Source organism: Sabethes cyaneus, chromosome 1 (assembly GCF_943734655.1).
Source record: "Sabethes cyaneus chromosome 1, idSabCyanKW18_F2, whole genome shotgun sequence".
NCBI classification, from domain to species: domain Eukaryota; kingdom Metazoa; phylum Arthropoda; class Insecta; order Diptera; family Culicidae; genus Sabethes; species Sabethes cyaneus.
Genome location: NC_071353.1, coordinates 40170959 through 40191886, shown reverse-complemented (window position 1 = coordinate 40191886; position 20928 = coordinate 40170959). Strand labels below are relative to the sequence as shown.

The 20928-nt window shown below is 43.3% G+C and overlaps 1 protein-coding gene across 1 annotated transcript in view; it reads left to right on the top strand.

Moving 5' to 3' along the window:
- The window catches only part of LOC128745604 (uveal autoantigen with coiled-coil domains and ankyrin repeats), a gene marked incomplete at its 5' end in the record, with an annotated part of 95954 nt that overhangs the window by 62352 nt on the left and 12674 nt on the right, over nucleotides 1-20928 (top strand). The window contains 4 exons of the mRNA XM_053842682.1: nucleotides 2804-3062; nucleotides 3266-3578; nucleotides 3640-6408; nucleotides 8262-8541. Of these exons, the coding sequence (XP_053698657.1) occupies nucleotides 2804-3062; nucleotides 3266-3578; nucleotides 3640-6408; nucleotides 8262-8541 (3621 nt within the window). The remainder of the gene's footprint in view (nucleotides 1-2803; nucleotides 3063-3265; nucleotides 3579-3639; nucleotides 6409-8261; nucleotides 8542-20928) is intronic.

The window sequence follows — 20928 nt, the reverse complement described above, 5'->3', positions numbered from 1 at the left end:
CTTGAGAAACACTTCGAGCAAGGATTACAGTTTTGGACGTAGTGTCTGATGCGAAGAATGATTGATTGGGTGAACTGAAAAATATCGATATAGATCAAAAATGTATCGGGTTGTGCGATGGCAAGTGGGGTTCGCACCCACGTTCTTTTGGTTGGTACCCGAATATTTTACTCACTAAACTACTGCCGTCCGTTATATTAAGTAGTCTAATACCTAACTTTGGGAAGAATAAAACTAAAGTCTGTCATTCGCCGTATCACGTCCTCACTTGCTTTTTTCCGTCTGTAGTAATATATTTTCGTGAACATAACTTTTATTTTGTATATATGTATGTATGGGGGGAATCCACCATCAGTTCAAGGTCCTGCCAGTGTATGAGTGTATGTGGGTAGACTTACAGTAGATCTAAATTTGATTGTCAAATAAATTTCACACTAAAGCTGTTGTAGAAGGACCAAAAGGGATTGGGCGGACCCACAAGCAGAGACACACAGTTTCAGACCTTCAGGAGTTTCCTCCTAGTGATTCCGGTTGACTCCTCACTCCATCCTCCAGTCTTCCACTCATATGTTGTCTCTGTATTCATGGATTTATCATTTAATGCATATAATGAATTTATCACATGATATATAATGAAATGAAATTAATATCGATAAAAATAGAACGAGCTCACCAGCAATCCTTTGCATCAGATAAAGTTCCATCATAATGATGCCATCATTTGAGGTTTCATCAATCCTGCATGTACAACAGCCCAACAATATCCATGTATATTATAAGCAAGTTTGACGGTCAATATTTCCTTCGTATAGTTGGTTTTTGAAGAGCTAGAACGAAACAAACAATTATATATGTTGGAGCTTACCTATCAACGGGGCTGGGTGGATCAGCCGTCTGTCCAAAACTACGATTTTGATATCAGGCAGCCGGGATCCATGCAGCATCGCACCTCCTAGCTTAGCCATTCAATCTTAAGGAAAGAGCATTACCAGGTATGACCACGTGGAGGTGCTAGATAGGAACTTGGGTTGGCTAGAGCTATGTTGGACGCATCTTCATTGCCTTCCCCCTTTCATACCCTCGTGAAAATACTTTTATTTTGATTGTAAAAACTACTTTAAAATCCAAAAATGAAATGACGCGTATTTGAACCTTCAAGCAGCTGATACTAAAGTAGGTATCATTGAGAAATGAAATAAACCAATTTATTCAAATCTTTTAATTAGTAATTGACTAATAAATTATATTATTAGTGCACACCGAAAAAAGCAATTTCGGTACCATGAATAAAAGCATGAAATCATGAAGTTTAAATTGCTGTGAAATCATGACTGGACTGAACTGCCATATTGGGTTCCTTAGAATCATGAATAATAATTCCTCATCTTGTGTTGTATTGTATTGCACAAAGATCATGATTGCACGACTATTACCGTGGACCCCCGTTCGTTTGACCATTTTTAATCTGAACACTTTTTAATTTGAACCCCGTTGGTTTGCACGACGTGCAAATTAAAAATGGTTCAAACGTCATTCTCAACATGACATCATTTGTTTATGCAGACAATGCACATAAACACGATTTGTTTGTACTGACCTAGCGTGTTTAATCGGTTTCACATGTCGTTTTCCTAACGATTAAGATAGAAATCCGATCAGAAAATGCAATATTCGCACTTGCAACTGCCAACTAAAACAAACCACCAAAACAATAAGAAAGAGCAGGGCGGCCAGTTCACACAGGTTTCAGCATATTTCGGGTTACCAGTTGTTCAAATTAAAAAGTAACCCCGTTAGTTTGCATGAGGAATCGTTCAAACGAACGGGGGTCCACTGTATTAATGGTATATTTTCATAAAACATAAACTAGAAACTTCATGAAATCATGAGTAAATTTATTCATTATGGAGACTAAATTTCTATCCGTGTATGTTCAGAAATGAAATTTGAATATCGTCAACAATTTGTATTCAAAAGTTTTTATTTTCGTACAACATAGTGGAGATATTTCTATATTGTAAATTGAAATTAGTAAAAAATAATTTAAATGGCAGGGTTCGAAGCTTTTCAAGCTGTCATATTATAATAGATAATAGATAAGATTATCGATGGCATCAACATAAGCATGGCAAGTGTATATAAATTTTTTTAACAATGTCTGCCAGGATTAGTCGGCAACGATCAAATATGCTTTAAATCACATCCATCTGACACAACAATAGTGAACTTCGAATATACGGACACATGGATGCTTGAAATAAAAGTTAATCCACCATTTATGGTATAGCTCCTAATTACTCTTGAAATAGTGTTTTCATTATGTAAAAAACTTTCTTTGATAGCTATTGTAATTTTACCATGCAATAGTTGCTAGTTTTACTAAAATAAGCTGTCCTGTGAGGGTCTCTCCACCTAAATCTGGGAACCATGGTTGGTTCCAACCGAAAACTAAACGAACCGCGCGCTTTTTCGTTGTGTTTCCTAGCGATGTCAATGACGCCACTCCAACGACGACGGTCGCCCTTGGAGTGAGCTGAAACCGTAGGTATATTCTAGGTAGCACCAGCAGCAATTCCCAACCTACAGCTCTGAGGGCGGGCCAGTGAGCACGGCATTCTGCTTACTTTATTTACTAGCAACGAGTCCCGCCGTCACCGTCAAACTTTGTTTGTTTAGGAAAATCGCTTGATAGAATCGGTCCGTTTTTGCGTTTCGATGGAGTTTTAAAAGTTAAAGCAAATCTTTTTCTTGTAAAACTATTCGGTTCTAATGGGCATTTTTTTTCATTTCATATTTTTTACAGCCGGACGTTGTTCATCGACGGGATCGAAATAACCGAGGTGCTCTCCATTACGCTAGTAATTCGAAGGACGTCGTTGCTGCAGCAAGCGTTGCAATGGTCGCTCCAGAACTGATAGAATCCGCCGACGAGGATGGTTTTACGCCATTGCATCTAGCTGTCATACAGGGAAATCTGCAGCTTGTCAATCTGTTACTGGCCAACGGTGCTGATGTCAATGCACTGGACAACGAAGGACACTCGGTGGTGCATTGGGCAACGGGTAAGTACAGATCTGAATGTGAGGATGGCCTTCACTCACTTTTTGTGAATTGGGACGGTCATCAATCTCAGCGTTACGGAATGCCGGCGCTGGTGTGCCATCGATGTTTAATCGATATCAGTAACATTGTTGCTCTATTCGTGTCTGTTTTTTTTCTCAATGACTTGCAACATCCGTTATTTTGTGGGATCATTCGAGTGCAGTTTGCGGTGAAGTAGAAGCCTTGCGTACAGTTTTATCAGCCGGTGCCGATGTCTCTACTCCGGATATCAACGGAGGAAGTCCGTTGCACTATGCAGCGCAGATGTGCGGTGCAAATTACGAGGGAAAAACGGCCCGTGCTTCTGCCAAACTAGCGCTGGATATTCTAAACACACTGCTGGCTCACCCGGATACTTCGGTTGAAGTAGAGGACAAAGATGGCCGTCAGCCATTGCTGTGGGCTGCCTCGGCCGGTTCTGCCAAGGCTGTCCTGGCTTTGATCAAAGCTGGAGCACATGTCGAGAGTGCAGATAAGTACGTATCATTCTATTTCGAATGCAACCTCAGTAGGTTAACACAAATATCTGATTTTTAGGGATGGTTTGACCGCTTTGCACTGTGCAGCATCCCGAGGTCATACGGAATGCATCGACACACTCATCAACCTCTGTGGAGCCCACACGGATCAGATTGACTCCAACGGATGTACGGCCTTACATTACTCAGTAACCCTAGGACATGCAGATGCGACCTCCTTGCTGCTAAAACTCGAAGCAGACCCCAATCGGCAGGATAGGAAAGGACGAACGCCGGCACACTGTGGCTGTGCGAAAGGTCAAATGGAAACGGTTAAGATTCTGTACACCAAGAAAGGAAATCTCTGGTTACGAAATGCGAAGGGTGACTTTCCGGTTCACGATGCAGCAAGCTCAGGTCGACGCCAGTTAGTGCAGTGGTTGCTGCAAATGAAGCCTAAACACATCAACACGCCGAGTAACGATGGAAGAACTCTTCTGCACATTGCTGCCGGCCACGATAATGTAGACTTGTGCAAACTTTTGCTGGAACTCGGGGCCGAGATGAATAACTTGTATCGACCAAATTCGAAAAGTCCACCGCTCACTCCACTGGACTATGCCCTGGCCAAGGGCTTCCGCTCTACGGCAAAGTTCCTGCAAATGCAGGGTGGTCTTCCAGCCAACAAACTACGTCTTTCCGGTCGCCAGCAGAAGATTCTTCCAGATATTGATAAGGTGGAACCCTTGAAACTCACCGAAAAGGAAGAACTCATAGATCTTAAAACGTCCAAGCGATACATCGTTTACTTAAACTCAAACTCGGAATCGGACAGCCAAGATGACAGATCACACCGAAAGAGCCGACACAAGCGAAAAGGAAGTCATCGAGCTCGACGCACAAGCAGCTGTAGTGACAGTGTGTATCTCTACCGAGAAGGGGCAGCCGACATTAGTCGGTCCCGTAGCAATGCGGAGCTGCACCGAAGTCATCGTCATCATCACTCGAGACATCACCGAGCCAGCAGCTCGGCCTCCTCTTCCACCAGCGAAACGTCTTCAGATGAGTGCTGTAAGCACGTCAAACGGAAACACAAATGCTATAAGAAGTGTTCATCTAAATCTGCCCACGCGAAGGATCGCTCCCACCGAGAGCGCGAAGCTAGGGAATTAAAAGAGTACGAATTTATGTATGCGGAAAAACGAGAAGCGGGGCCTCGTAAACCGGGTGAACGGTGTGGTAGAATAGTGCTGAAACAGGTACACAGTGGTTCATCGGAGAATGATTCGATACCGGAGAATGGTTTGGGGAGTACTGCGAGGTTGACCAGGAATGGCAAACCATCGCTGCTAAGTGTACCGACGGAACGGCTTGGAGCGGCCGGTTTGGGAGCAAGTGGTGCCATGGATTTTTTAGAGGAACAATCACTGCCGAAAACTCCGCCAAAGGCGGAATTTAACATTAGAAAAGAGTCGGACGCCAAATCATCCGATTCGGGAGGTAAAAAGTCAGCGAAAAAAGTTAAAGGTAATGGCAAAAAGGCGAAAGCGCACGGTAAAACGCATGGAAAGAAAATTGATTCACATAGTGACGAGGAAGGGAAAGTGTTGCAGCAACATGGTGAAAAGGTGGTGACCGAAGCTCAGGTGCATCCGACACCGGACTCAATGGCCAAATCGACAGAAGACGACGGAGCTGCCACTGATGCCACTTACACGATCGAACAGAAGACTAAGTCGGATTACGAAGGGTTGAGTGAGTCGGAAGCAGCGGAAAAAGTCAAAGGTGTAGGGAAGTTAAAGAGCAAGGTTGAAGCGGAAACAATAGTGGAGGCCAAGGATGAGACAGCACTTGAAACGACGGAGGTGCAGGAAGAACTTGCAGCGTTGAAAAAGGAACGAACCAAGCTAAAGTCTACTAAGGACAGCAAGTCAAGCAAATCTAAATCAGATTCGTCCGATAAGGAAGTACTGAAAGGAAAACCAATGGAAGTTGTTCATGTACCTCCATCGCCGCCACCGCCACCGGAGCCAACTCCAGAGCCTGTTGTGATTGAAATGGAGCAGCAAGTTCCTCCGGAACCAACAGTTGTCGTGGAGCCCACAGCTGAACCAACAATTCTTCCGGATGAAGCAATAGTTCCTCAAGAACCTGCACCACCGGAGGTGCAGCAATCTGTACCAGAATCTGTAGAGCCTTTACCTGCAGACACGCCCGAGCAACCAGTGAAACCAAGTGAAGAAGATCAGCGAGCTCCTGCAACCCCTGAAACGTCGAAACAGACAGAAAACCAAGATCAAGTTCTTCCCACAGACGTTGTTGCTGTCGATGAGGAATCAAAGAAGAAAGTAAGTTTCGACAAAGAGCGGCCAAAGTTAAAGCGTTCGGAAGAATCGATGGTGGAACATGTTGAGGAAGAGGAAGTTCGCACTGAAGAGGAAGCTGTTGTCCCTTTAGCAGCGGCGGCTGCGATAGACCAGCAGAAGGTTGACATGACCAGAAGTTTTTTCGTGAATTTGGACGGCGAAACGAAGGAGGCAACCGAGGAAGCGGACGATAAGAAAAAACGACCCAAGCCACGGAAAAAAATTCGATCGAAGGATACCGAAGAGGAAGCGCAAAGCAGTAAGGACCAGGATTCCGGCTTCGAGCCCAGCCCGCAGTCAATACGCAGTAAGCCGACGGTTTTCGAGAGGCCAACCAGCACGGCCGTACTACCGAGGAGACAAGCCTTTACGATGGTCGAAGAACGGGCGGTAAGTTCCCGGCCGGAAGGAAGAAAACCGGGCGACAGGAATGCCGTCAATATGACAACAGTTCAGCAGTCTATTCAGCGCAACATCCGACGGTAGGTGCTGAAATGCCATTATTACTCGATCGTGTGGCCCATTTTCGTAGAGTAGAGCCACTGGGTGGTAACGGAAGCCACCAACAAAAGATCAATTGTCAGAGAAAAGTTCTAGTTTCCTAGAGAATTTAGTCAACAAGAAAATTTTCAAACCAGTCTGGGAGTGATGTGAACATTTCGTCTTCGGTTTGGTTTTATGTTTCAATAGAATGTTTGTTTATAAAGCTTTTGTTGTATTCATCAATTTATTATTTAACTTGTTTATCAACGCCTTAGTCGCTTGATTTGTTTTATGTATCGATACATCAGTTTATATATTTTGCTTTCCATTTTTTAATATATCATATTTTATGAATTTAAATCTCTTTTTTTTTTAATAACATTAGCAACACCGTAGCATCGTTTTCCGACTGCGATCAATAGATTTCCCATTAGCAGAAAGAAAAATCTACAAAACTCTGAAGTGGTACCACCCGTGTTATTGTTTCAGATGAACATTGAACAGATAACAGACTATCATCCTGTCAGCTTCCACACATTCCACTCCCCAGAGCGAAAAAAAAAGATCGAAAATTTACCATCCATTTTCCGTGCTTTATAGAATCGCAATTTTGTTTCTCCCAGCCTGTGAGCCCGTAGATACAATTACAAAATAGAACTTGCACCTCACATAAATTTTACTTCGGAACTGTGTTTAGCAGCGGAAATTTCGCGCTCTGTTTGCGAGAGAAGTGAACGAAACGGAACGACGTCAACGGGTTTCCGCTGCGCAAAACAGAGTGCAGCAGCAACTGAATTCGATCCGTTATCGCTTCCGATTGTTTATCATCGACAAGCAGATGTTACTTTTTAATATTGAATATAACTTAATCTTTTAGGTAAATAGTTACTAGGTATAACTCACATTAATATTCCAAGAATGGAACTTGTTTCATCGATCTTCATTCAGCTTGTAGATGACAGCAAAAAAAGTTCGTACCAGTAAAAAAGTCCTCCTTTTTCTTTTCACCAACTATTTGTCAGCAAAATCGGGCGTAGATTGCTTGATCTAACGCCCCTAGCATGTTTCGAGATAAACATAGACGGATGAAACTGCGAAAGGGTACCTACCGTAGAAATAAAAAAGTCAGCAAAAAAACAAAAACAATTTGGCATGAAAAATGTGAATCACGCAGCAATTTTCCTAAACTAGAGCACCTTTCGAGCATACATAGGAAAGCAAACTAGCCAGAAGTAGGGGGTATTTTCGCTGCGGTGAACAAAGCTGTTTGCCGCCAGCAGAAACGAATAGCATTTCGGAAGATATGTAGAAAATTAAACAGTGAAAAATTGTAGAACATATTAGCATTACGTGTGCTGAAATACTAAGTCAGTTTCACTTGTAGTTTGTGGCTTGCAGGGATAGCTGATTCAATATTCCCTAAACAGTAGAGCATAAATCTTTGAATACCAGTTCGTAAGCCGTTTTTAAATAACGGTGGTATATCATAGTAGGAAATAGAAACCTGTAGTGAATAACAATTTAAATCCTGGATAACTAGCATAAGCCCAGGTTATAATAACGCACGTCCGATTTTTATCCTTTTTTGTGGCATTTCTCGTGTGCAAGAGTGTGTTTTTGTATCATTTGTTTCCTGTAAACTTTTGAACCATCCCTTTTGACATTATCATTTGCCAAAGTAAGTTAGCCTCTCATCCCGCCCGCAACCACACACAGGACACTGATTGCATCATTATAATTCCCTCTGATTTTTTCGACATCTCCGTCTTCCCGTGTTCCTTTCACGCCATCGCTACCCGTGGGTCCCGTTTCTTCCTTTCGAAACTTCCAACGTCCCGTGACTCACTTCCAGATATTACATGGAAAGAAAAATTTTCCAACACCTCCTCGAGCTGAAAAGCCTGCAGATCCGCTCGACGAAGGTGAACGAGAGTGCACTGGTGAAGCGAGCCGTCGACGACTACCACAAGAGTACGATCGAGCTGGGCTACGAGACAGGCTCCACCCTGAAACGCTATCCGTACTCGGAGTACTCCTTCAAGAACTTCGAGCTGTTCCTGTACGATACGCTTAAGAGCCTGCAGAAGCGTGAGACGTACAATTTCCAGAATATCTCCGAGGTGTACGACGAGGTAAGTGATGTGATCATTGATTTGTTTCCGATTCGGTTTGTACCTTTAGACTAGGCGATTGACAGAGCACACTGACGTGTCATTCTCACACCAATTATCGTCATGCAATTAAATTATAGTCATAATTTTACAGTCCTATTTTATTCCGTTTCTAAGCGTTACATAATTTATAATGTGAAATATGAGCTATTCATATCTTGGGAAGTGACGTTACCGAGTGTGGGGATTTGATGACCAAATAGAAGTAATAGTTAATATACAAATATCAAAATGTGCAACATAAATCGCAACAGTCGCATAGCTCTTACCATTGATTGCTAAGTATTTCTTTCACAAATCAATCAATTATCTCAAAGGTAATTTTCCCCAATTTTTTAGCTATATTTATATATATTTTTCACATATTTTTTTTTCAATATTGTCTAATAATCTAAAAAAACTTATATGACAGAGCTACGCAACCTCGTATTAACATATACAGTAATATATGAACACATTTTATCAAACATTTTTGGACTAAAGCACTTTGCTATTACGACGGTCAAAGAGCCACAGCAATGGTAAATATTTTCTAAAGAATGAGTTTACTAGAAAAACCACACACTTTGTGTAAATTTGCTGAATACATAAAATCTCAAAATTTTAAATTTTTAACCGAGAATGACGATAGGTTGACGAAATTGACGTCATTTCAAAATTCAAGATGACGATCTACGGCTCGACATGACAGAGAATCAATATTTTTAAAAGTGGGACGCGTGAGAAGACTAAAATCCGACGTTTGGTCCAATTTTGCGGTCTAAAATTGCAACTTTCGATCTCTGGAGTTCCCTGTATATCATCTATGATTTATATAAATAACAAAATGTCACATCAAGCGCTCTTGCGTTCCTCCCATGTGAGGTGTAACAAGATGTGTGGGTGGGGCGAGGGAGTAAAAGACCCCTTAGTGTTGTTTGAAGACTACTCGTTCCTCAGGGATCGTGCTCTATATTTTCTGAAACGTTCTGCAATTTCCTGGCTCGGAAATTATCATAATATATCGGAGAGTCAAACTCAAATTGTTTTGTACTAAGTGAGAGCTCACATTTTCATTTCTCACTACTCACTTTTCAGTACTCTCTTCTATCTACTCACTACTCATCTTTCACTTTTCGTTTATTAACTTTTCGGTATTAACTACTTCTCACTTCTTACTCACATTTCTCATTACTCACCGCTTACTACTCATTCTATTCCGACTACTCATTACGCACTTTTTATTTCTCGCCTCTCACTATGCACTACTCATTACTCGCTTTTCATATCTCAATACTCAATTCTCAACTCTCTCTACTCATTACTCACTTTTGTACTGCTGAGAAGTCCCAAGTAACAATTGTAAAGCCACTCGGTTTTACTAAAATTTTATATGGGTTTTATTGCGGTATTAATCATTACCTCTGGTTTTATCATGGGATTACGCAATACCAGTAGGATTCGAGTCAAAACACACTTTGGAGATAGCCTTAGCCCAAACCCTAGCCCTAGCCCTAGCTCTAGCCCTAGCCCTAGCCCTAGCCCTAGCCCTAGCCCTAGCCCTAGCCCTAGCCCTAGCCCTAGCCCTAGCCCTAGCCCTAGCCCTAGCCCTAGCCCTAGCCCTAGCCCTAGCCCTAGCCCTAGCCCTAGCCCTAGCCCTAGCCCTAGCCCTAGCCCTAGCCCTAGCCCTAGCCCTAGCCCTAGCCCTAGCCCTAGCCCTAGCCCTAGCCCTAGCCCTAGCCCTAGCCCTAGCCCTAGCCCTAGCCCTAGCCCTAGCCCTAGCCCTAGCCCTAGCCCTAGCCCTAGCCCTAGCCCTAGCCCTAGCCCTAGCCCTAGCCCTAGCCCTAGCCCTAGCCCTAGCCCTAGCCCTAGCCCTAGCCCTAGCCCTAGCCCTAGCCCTAGCCCTAGCCCTAGCCCTAGCCCTAGCCCTAGCCCTAGCCCTAGCCCTAGCCCTAGCCCTAGCCCTAGCCCTAGCCCTAGCCCTAGCCCTAGCCCTAGCCCTAGCCCTAGCCCTAGCCCTAGCCCTAGCCCTAGCCCTAGCCCTAGCCCTAGCCCTAGCCCTAGCCCTAGCCCTAGCCCTAGCCCTAGCCCTAGCCCTAGCCCTAGCCCTAGCCCTAGCCCTAGCCCTAGCCCTAGCCCTAGCCCTAGCCCTAGCCCTAGCCCTAGCCCTAGCCCTAGCCCTAGCCCTAGCCCTAGCCCTAGCCCTAGCCCTAGCCCTAGCCCTAGCCCTAGCCCTAGCCCTAGCCCTAGCCCTAGCCCTAGCCCTAGCCCTAGCCCTAGCCCTAGCCCTAGCCCTAGCCCTAGCCCTAGCCCTAGCCCTAGCCCTAGCCCTAGCCCTAGCCCTAGCCCTAGCCCTAGCCCTAGCCCTAGCCCTAGCCCTAGCCCTAGCCCTAGCCCTAGCCCTAGCCCTAGCCCTAGCCCTAGCCCTAGCCCTAGCCCTAGCCCTAGCCCTAGCCCTAGCCCTAGCCCTAGCCCTAGCCCTAGCCCTAGCCCTAGCCCTAGCCCTAGCCCTAGCCCTAGCCCTAGCCCTAGCCCTAGCCCTAGCCCTAGCCCTAGCCCTAGCCCTAGCCCTAGCCCTAGCCCTAGCCCTAGCCCTAGCCCTAGCCCTAGCCCTAGCCCTAGCCCTAGCCCTAGCCCTAGCCCTAGCCCTAGCCCTAGCCCTAGCCCTAGCCCTAGCCCTAGCCCTAGCCCTAGCCCTAGCCCTAGCCCTAGCCCTAGCCCTAGCCCTAGCCCTAGCCCTAGCCCTAGCCCTAGCCCTAGCCCTAGCCCTAGCCCTAGCCCTAGCCCTAGCCCTAGCCCTAGCCCTAGCCCTAGCCCTAGCCCTAGCCCTAGCCCTAGCCCTAGCCCTAGCCCTAGCCCTAGCCCTAGCCCTAGCCCTAGCCCTAGCCCTAGCCCTAGCCCTAGCCCTAGCCCTAGCCCTAGCCCTAGCCCTAGCCCTAGCCCTAGCCCTAGCCCTAGCCCTAGCCCTAGCCCTAGCCCTAGCCCTAGCCCTAGCCCTAGCCCTAGCCCTAGCCCTAGCCCTAGCCCTAGCCCTAGCCCTAGCCCTAGCCCTAGCCCTAGCCCTAGCCCTAGCCCTAGCCCTAGCCCTAGCCCTAGCCCTAGCCCTAGCCCTAGCCCTAGCCCTAGCCCTAGCCCTAGCCCTAGCCCTAGCCCTAGCCCTAGCCCTAGCCCTAGCCCTAGCCCTAGCCCTAGCCCTAGCCCTAGCCCTAGCCCTAGCCCTAGCCCTAGCCCAATCACTGCTACCTAAAGCTCACAGAACTGCGAAAAAAGTTCAAAAGAAAAAAAAAGGTCAGGGTAACGAGCTGACATACAGCTGAGAAAGCTCGTTCCAATTCAAGCGTTTGCCTTCGTTTATCTAGGCGTTTTAACAGTTGTAAGTTTCCTTTGACTTGGTCAAGTCATCTCGCACGATGAACCACTTTGTTTCTCGTGACGATGCCACAGTGGGCTAAAAGGATGAAAAGTGGAAGGTTTTTTCTTTTTGCTTTCATTTTATCGTTTAAGGTCTTCAGCGCTGTTGTTCGTACGAATGTCCCCCTAAATCTAAAAGTGTCAAAAGTTAGTCATCGCTTGCTATAATAAAAATAAAAAAAATAACTTCTGTGTGTTAGGGAATAGAGACACAGTTTTTTCACCAAAGTTGTAAATAATTGAAAAACGAGCAATTTTTCTGAAGACGTAACATTTCTATCCTTATCGAGTGCTGAACTGTAGAGTATATTTTTGGCAAAATCTTTAAAAATTAGTTTTTCCTACTTAGCTTTTGTTAGTTGCTTGTTACAAGAATACATTGTTCTAGGCAATTATCGAAGCACTCAAAACACACGTTTTGCAGAAGGCTGCAAATCTCCTGGACCTTGACTTGCTACGTTATCGCATATTCAAGCTTTAAATTTCCATAGTTTTACTAGCCAGTGGGGTAAAATAGGGCAAGTGTATTGATAAAATCAGTGCTTCACCTTAAAATTTAGGTCGAGTACTACAAACTTGTTAGGTACCGCTTATCCTCAACCACCCAAATGATACTACGGCAAGCTTACGTTTTATGTGTTTCGAATTCGCTATAGGCTCGAAAAATGTCCACTTGTAAACGTTGCAGACTAATAGACACATGGTTTCTTCGGCAAAGTTGTAGAAAATATGCAGGCAAACAACTTTGATAAGAAATGACATTTCTTTCTCTATTGAGTGCAGAGTAATAGAGTATTTTCTTTGTTTTTCATACTTAGCTTAAGTTGGTTGCAATATACAAAAATATGTTGTTCTAGACGATTATTTAAGGACTCAACACACACGTTTTTTCCTTACAAAGTTATCGCTTTTGGCTCGTGAAGTTAAGAAAAAATTAAGCTTAAATAAAAGTTTAAATCTTCTGCTAAAACTTGTGTTTTGAATTCTTCAATAATCACCTACATGGAACCATATTTTCTTATAAAATGCAACCAACATATGCTAAGCATGTAAAACTTATTATTAAAGAATTTCCAAAGAAAAACCTCTATAGCTCTGCACTCGCTAGAGATAGAAATGTTACCGTCAAACGGGGTAACTTGCAACAGCGGGGTAACATGCAACAACGCTATATCGATCCTTTTTATTGTACTTTTTGATTTGTTATTTCAATTTTTAAACTATATCAGTCACTGAATCTTGTTGTTAACACTTCAAAGAAGCCTTAGATACTGTTGTGTTGATTTTTAGCTGTTTTGGTGATTTTTAAAAAATCCCACAAGATGGTGTCAAATTCATCGTCAATTTTTCGTCTGTAAAACGTTTGTGTCGCCCACAAGTACTTCAAATAAAAGAAGCCTACCATACATTTTTTATAGTAAAATTAATAATAAGGAAAGAAAATAATTGGTTTATGATGACTAGTTTTGTTTATCCTGCTTGTTACCACATTATTCGTAAAACAAGTACTTCAACGGGGTCACTTGCAACAGCTGGTAGATATAAAAAGCTGTGTTCCGTTAACTTCACGAGGCAAGTTTTCATTTAATTTTGCATCAAGCAAAACTAAAGCAAACCTGAAGAGTGTAAGATACTTTCGGTAAGTCGGAAATATGCCAGTTTTTCTCCGGATAAACTGAAAATGGGCATAGAAGAGGCCAAAAAGAAAATATTCTTTGTGAGAGAAATCGACCAGTAATATGATAGTGTTTAATTACAATCACCATTCGTGACGCGATTTTACATAAACGTGTAATGCGTTGTTGCACAACTCCCGCTCCACTAATTGTGTTACGTAATATGTGATTGGTCCTTAAAAAAGGCAGCTATATCGAATTCAGACAAGGAATATCAACTGCATGAATAATATAAAAAGTTTAATTCGTAATTTCCGTTACAGGGCTTATAAATTATTTTTAGCAACGTGACATAGGACATTTATGCGTATATTCATAGCAAAAGCATTAAAAATCGCAAGTCGGATTATCATTTGCATATTCAAGTCAAAACAGACTCATACAAATTATTAAATTCGTTCAATTTCCAAAAAATATTCCTTGTTGCAAGTTACCCCGTTTAAGGGGTTACTAGTAACAAATTAGTTAAAAAATTCTACAACAGCCAATATTGATCGGGTATTTTTTCTCAATATGTGAAATTGTTCTATCCTAGACCTAATAACTTTGTATTAATTAAAAGTCCTCAAATGTACTACAGATAAGTTTTTACTTGCACTCATAATTGAGAACTGTTGCAAGTTACCCCGTTTGACGGTACTTCTTTAGCAAAGTTCATCTTTCATCGATTATCGCCAAAACCCAATAGATTTGTAGGAAATTATCAGACCGGCTTCATGGAGGGCCGGTCTACAACGGACCAAATCTTCACCCTTCGGTAGATCCTCCAGAAGTGCCGCGAATTCCGAGTCCCCATTCATCGCCTGTTCATTGCTTTCAAAGCCGCATATGATAGTGTAAACCGACAAGAGCTATGGAAAATTCTGGACGAAAACGGCTTTCCGTGTAAGCCTACTGGGCTTATCACGGCTGCGATGGATGGGATCCAGTGCCGTATGAGAATCTCGGGTGGATCTCGGGAGTTCGATTCTCGCATGGGACTTCGACAAGGAAATGGTCTTTCCTGCCTGCCATTCAACATTGCGATTGAAGGTGTAAAAGGACGAGCGGCGGTCGAAATGCGGGGCACGATTTTCAATAAATCCAGTCAATTTATCTGCTTTGCTGACGACGTGGAAGATCAATAAACCAGACTAAAACGCGAAGCAGAAGATTGGGTTGAAGGTAAATACGTCCAAAACAAAGTGTGTGCTGGCGGGCGGGACCGAATGCGACTGGGCCCGCTTGGACAGTACCGTGGTGATAGACGGGGATGAGTTTGAGGTAGTCGACGAGTTCCGGTTCCGGATGGAATCCGGTAGGAACAAGACCGAAGAGGGGCACAGTGAGCGACATGGCAGGATCAGGTAGAGCGAGATCTGGGTGCCCGCGGAACTGGCGACCAGCTGCCATGGACCGAATTAGATAAAGGAATTATGCAGTAGCAGTAAGTCGAAGCCAAGGAAAGTAAGTCGGAGCCATCTGAAAATTATAGCAGTTGGCCACTCTTGCTGTAAATTATATCTCTAGATTCTATGCCACCTTATAGAATCGGCCTCCCACAGGCGATATTGAGGCGTATCTTCTTCTTTGATCAACTCTCATCGCATGTCGAAAGAACTCGAAAGAGCGTGCCACTCGAACCACATCTCTCGATCCAAAATTACTTTGACTGTTGCGTTATTTTTGACCAGATTTGATCGATTGTATCGTACGCTGCTTTGTAGTCGATGAGTAAATTAGGCCCGTTGTGTTTCCGATATTTCTGCAGAAAGTTGGTGTGTATTGATGGAGCTCTACGGATAGCGTGCACGGGAAGAAATCCGATTCCGATACCATGAATAAAATCATGACATCATAAAGTCTCAATTGCTGTCAAATCATAATTAAACTGCCGTATCAAGCAGCACAAAATTATAAATAATAGTTCATGATCTTGCGTTGTGTTGTACTGTAAGAAGTTCATGATCTTATGATTATAATTCTTCTTCTTCTTCAGCAGCATAGAGCCGGGGTGGCTCGTGCTGTTTCAAGCACTCGTCTCCATTCAACTCGGTCTTGGGCCACTCGTCGCCAATTTCCTAGTCGTCTCAGAAGTCGCAAATCGCTTTCGACCTGGTCGAGCCATCGTGCACGTTGGGCCCCCCTGTTCCTGGTGCCGGTGGGGTTGTTGAAGAGGACTATTTTCGTCGCACTGTCGTCCGGCATCCTTACGACGTGTCCGGCCCACCGTAGCCTGCTAACTTTCGCTAGATGTACGATGGGAGTCTCCCCAAGCAGTGCCTGTAGCTCGTGATTCATACGCCTCCGCCACTCTCCGCGTTCAGTTTGTACTCCGCCAAATATCGTCCGCAGCACTTTCCGCTCAAACACGGCAAGGGCGCGTATGTCCTCCGTAAGCAGCGTCACGGCTTCAAGTCCATAAAGAACTACCGGTCTAATAATGGTTTTGTACATTGTTAGCTTCGTGCGGCGGCGTATGCTTCCTGATCGTAGCGTTTTACGAAGGGTAAAGTAGGCCCGATTTCCCGCTTGGATGCGCCGCTGAATCTCCTTACTAGTGTTGTTGTCCGCGGTCACCAGCGATCCCAAATACACGAACGCTTCTACCACTTCTAGTTCGTCGCCGTCAACGGTTACCGTCCGTGGGAGGTGCACATTTGTTTCCTTTGAGCCTCTTCCTTCCATGTATTTAGTCTTCGACGCATTTATTTTTAGCCCAATTCTCCTAGACTCCGCTTTCAGTCTGGCGTAGATTGCCTCCGCCGTCGCAAAGTTCCTGGCAATGATATCGAAGTCATCTGCAAAGCCTAGAAGTTGGCTACTCTTGGTAAAAATCGTGCCTCTCGTTTCGATGCCCGCTCGTCGGATCACCCCCTCAAGAGCGATGTTGAACAGCATGCAGGATAGACCGTGACCTTGTCTCAACCCTCGTCGCGTCTCGAAGGGACTCGAGAATGTCCCAGAGATGCGTACGAAACACATCACTCGATCCAATGTAGCTCTGATCAGTCGCGTCAGTTTGTCTGGAAAACCGTATTCGTGCATTATCTGCCATAGCTTGTCTCGATCGACTGCATCGTATGCTGCTTTGAAATCAATAAAGATGTGATGCGTGGGCACGTTGTACTCCCGACATTTCTGCAAGATCTGTCGGATAGTAAAAATTTGGTCCGTGGTTGTTGATTATAATTCATGGTGTATTTTCATAAAACATTAGCTAGAACCTGAAATCATAAGTCATTTTGCTGGTTTTGGAGATTAAATTTCTTTCCATGTGAGCTCGATGGCGTAATCGATGACAACCTGCATTACAAGATTTGGTAGAGTACTTAGTAGGAGGTCACCGTGTTATGTCGCGCTAGTGGTAGTAGTCAATCCGATCACCCTTTCTTATATGGGCAACAGCCTCGTATAGCGTTTCATCCAAGGTCTTAGAAATTACCTAACGTACTTCGTAGTACTTTGCTGGTAGTCAACTCTTCCCGATGGCGGCTCTGTTTGACTTCAGCCATCCTATTTCTCGTTTAATCTTAGAGATCTACTAATGTGACGGTACAACCTTCCGTAGGCACTCCTAGATTAACTTTCGTTGCACCTTCTTTTGCAACATCGCCATGGGGGTGTACATCGAAGTATTGATTCTGACCTGACAATCATCTCGCTTTCGTTTGCGATTAGGTGTCCCTTCTCGCTTTAACGCATGCCAGATTTCGGTGTGTAAGTTTTACGAAATCGGTTCAGCTTTTCAAAGAGCCTACGCGTGTCAATAGCCCGTAATAATTTTTCTAAAGATTCTGAGTAATTTTTCAATCAGAAAATTGACAAGAGAAATCCGATAATGCGGTATTTTTCACAGTGAATAATTCAATTATTGGCAGCAAGTAGTTAAAGTTAGTTCAATTAAGGGTATTTTGAGAACGTTTAATCAAGTTTTCGCCAAATCCAACCGATTTACAAGTAAACTCATTAAGGAGTATCGATTAAATCAAACAGTTCAACGCTATTGCGACACATGGAATTAGTTATTACATGTAACTAGCATCAATTAGCATGTCAATTCAGTGCCTATCAACCTTCGAATCAAAAATCGATGTCATTAGCAATCCTCATAGTTACAAGATAGAGTCCTAAATGGACGAAGCAGCACTTCCGAATCATTCGTTTCCATTGGAGATGTCCGTTTGAATTGGTTGGCAGGCTGGCTAACTGACTGGTAGTGGAACCGCAGCAATCGCATCAAATAGAATGGGCCATTTGATGTGACTTTTACGGTTGGTTGCCATTATTCTAGTGAAACAACCATCATCATCATCGATGAGAACATTCGTAAGCAGGTAGATGACCGGACCGGATGGTGATGTCGATTCGTCTGGATCGTTTTGCTATTTTCTATTCAGCATCACCTCGCTTTACGCCATTACGCCAGTGATGGTGAGACGCACAAAACTTATCAGCATTTGGTTCATCCAGAAGTGGCGTGATTCTCTGCTTTGCGAGCGAAACGGAATGGCAGCAGTTAAGTGATTCCACGACTGGAACAATTGTCGGTCGTAGCTTCTGCCAGTGTTTGCTACTGTTTAAACTTTGCCATCCGATCAACTTATTTAGCCAGCCACAGAAATGCAAATGAATTTTCCTGCTAAGTTTCTACATAATTAATCTCTTGAGTAAAAGTTTCACGTAAACTGGGAAAATATAATGCGTCTCCGTGACGCATCCGGCACAGCAAGCAGTCGAACATTTTGCTGTTGCTGCTGTTGTTGTTTTTATTAGTTAGCGTTTTCCCAAGAATATGCAATCTCATATTCCTTCTGCCGTCGGATGAGGGTATTGGGGAGAACAATCACACAGAGGAGAAATGCACCCGGGTGGTGTCGAGGAGCGAAAGCAGCAGGTCGAGAGGAATGCTGATGTGATATTATTTTGTCTCTAATAAGTTGTCAGCTATTCTTCGCACGCCACCGGTACATGGCAGGGTGGCAGGGTGAATATCACACAACTTAGACGTGATCTACATTGATGAGAGTAATACTTCAGGAGCGTTGCTCCAGAAGCTACTAGCAATATAGGTTTTAATGCAAAGCGTCACATTGTTTTGCTGAGTTTCTACAGACTCTGCAATAATTCATTTTTGTTCGTGAAAGTATCATAGGGCGGGGAAAGTAATGCTTTTTACACTGGTCAACGAGATTTGGTTCAAAGAGAACAAATTTGGAACAATGTATGAATATACACATAAGCTAAGGGTTACTATTGAGAAGTAGTCATTAAATAACCACGCGTCCCCTTATTTAAAAAAATTGATGGAGACGCATTATTAACCATCGTTGTTTCAAAGATAGCGCCATACTTTCGCACTGTCAAACAATTTATGTGAGAAACCGATGTAGTTTGGTCCCCATGATCTTTTTCCGCCTGATTTTGTCGATCCGTGTTATATTTATCAAGGTTGTAAATGAATGCTTATTAACACCAGCTCATCAACCAGATTTAAATGGCTAGAGATCATTATTTCAAGCGTAATCATTGCTGTGCAACAAAGTTCTGAAACTAATTCACTGTTGAGATCATTTTATATCTTCCAAAATTACTTCTCCAGCGAAATCATGCCACAGTTTCTCGTCTCGCTGACGCAGTATTTATTTTTACAGCTCTGCAACCATCAAATTGAAAGACTTGTGCAACAACTGGCTCTTGCCAGGCGGTGATTTTAGAATAATGCATTTGTCTTGCCAAACGAAACGCATAGACAATAATTTGTATTCATCAAGAAAATGACAAATGACTCTTACTTTTCGAAAAAGACCAACAACCTTAAATAGAGAAACCATTTAGAGGATTCTTCTTAGCGACGACTGGAAATTTGTTGCATAAATATTTTATCAACATATTCATCATTTTACTAATTTAGTCGGTTTTTCATAACTAACTTATTAACTCTTTTCATCCTTTATCCGCCCCGACGCCATCACGTTTTGACTACATCCATTTCACCGACCGCCGTCGAATACCTATTTTTCGTTTCATCGTGTTTCTCTCTCTCTATCCGTGTCTGTCACATACATACATCAACATAAAAAAAACTAAACATCGTCATCACTATGCAATGATCCTTTATCGTTGTTGTTACGCTGTGTGTATCCTGTTTGTGCACTGCTGTCAGCAAGAGGTATGCATGATATGTGAGGTATCATACTTTAACTTTTAAGGATTTTCGTACCGTAGTTTAGTTGTGTTTTATTGCACCCCACAAGTAGCATGTAACAATGATTTCAATTGAATCAATTTTTGTCACCTTTCTTACTAATTCTTACATTTTTAGTTTAACTTTTGTTAAACTTATAGTAGAGCACAATTCTACCCAAGTAGCACACATCCCAAGTAACACACAAAACAAGTTAGAAAATAATATTCGTGGAAAGTAGTCGCTTAAGAGTACTATAAACGTACTTTGAAAACATATGTCGTTATTATTAAGGTTTTGAGATGTTTTGGGATAACATGAATTTATTTGACAGCTCAAATCAAATGTATAATGTTTGTTTTGTCAACATGTCAACACGAGGTTTTTATTGTGTCTCCATTACTAAATTTAAACTACTGGAAGAACAAGCTGTAGCTTATGCTATAATAACGTGCTATAAATTGGTGTGAAATAACCGGATACATACTTCTTTCAATTCTTGTTTCATTAGACTTAAATTTTCTGCGCTTTTCAGGTAATAGAGAAGTTCTGATATATGTAATATTATACTGTTCTATAACAAGCTGTGTTGCTTGGGATTAGGTGCATTTAGTTGTGGCAACCGAATTACGACTGAAATTAGTCATAATTCGGTTACCACAACTACTTTGTAACAACCGTGCTAGTAGGGTAAATAGTAGGTAAGCACAAGAATAGTTCCTTCAACCAAATTTCGACCCACAGAAAAATGCAAACACGAAAAACTGCTTTCGGGTTGTGAAAAAAAAAAAATAAACCGTGCGCTATCGATGCCATCCATTCATTCACGCTCCAGGTCAATTATTCCACTCGAACGAGATAATTGATCACATACATCTCCACCTTGAAAACAATGTCAACTATTATGCTCATATACTGTCAACGGATGACAGCCGTACGCGCGCGTGTGATAATTTTTCTATTATCACGCTCCAATAAGTCCACGCTGCTGAAAAACAAATGCCAAAATCCCACTGATGTCGGAGCCAATTTTTCGTCCCGTTTTTCCCCCTATCGCTACCCGACTGGAAGCAGCACTATCCACTTGCGTAAACTGCTTTAAAATGTTGCCAGCTC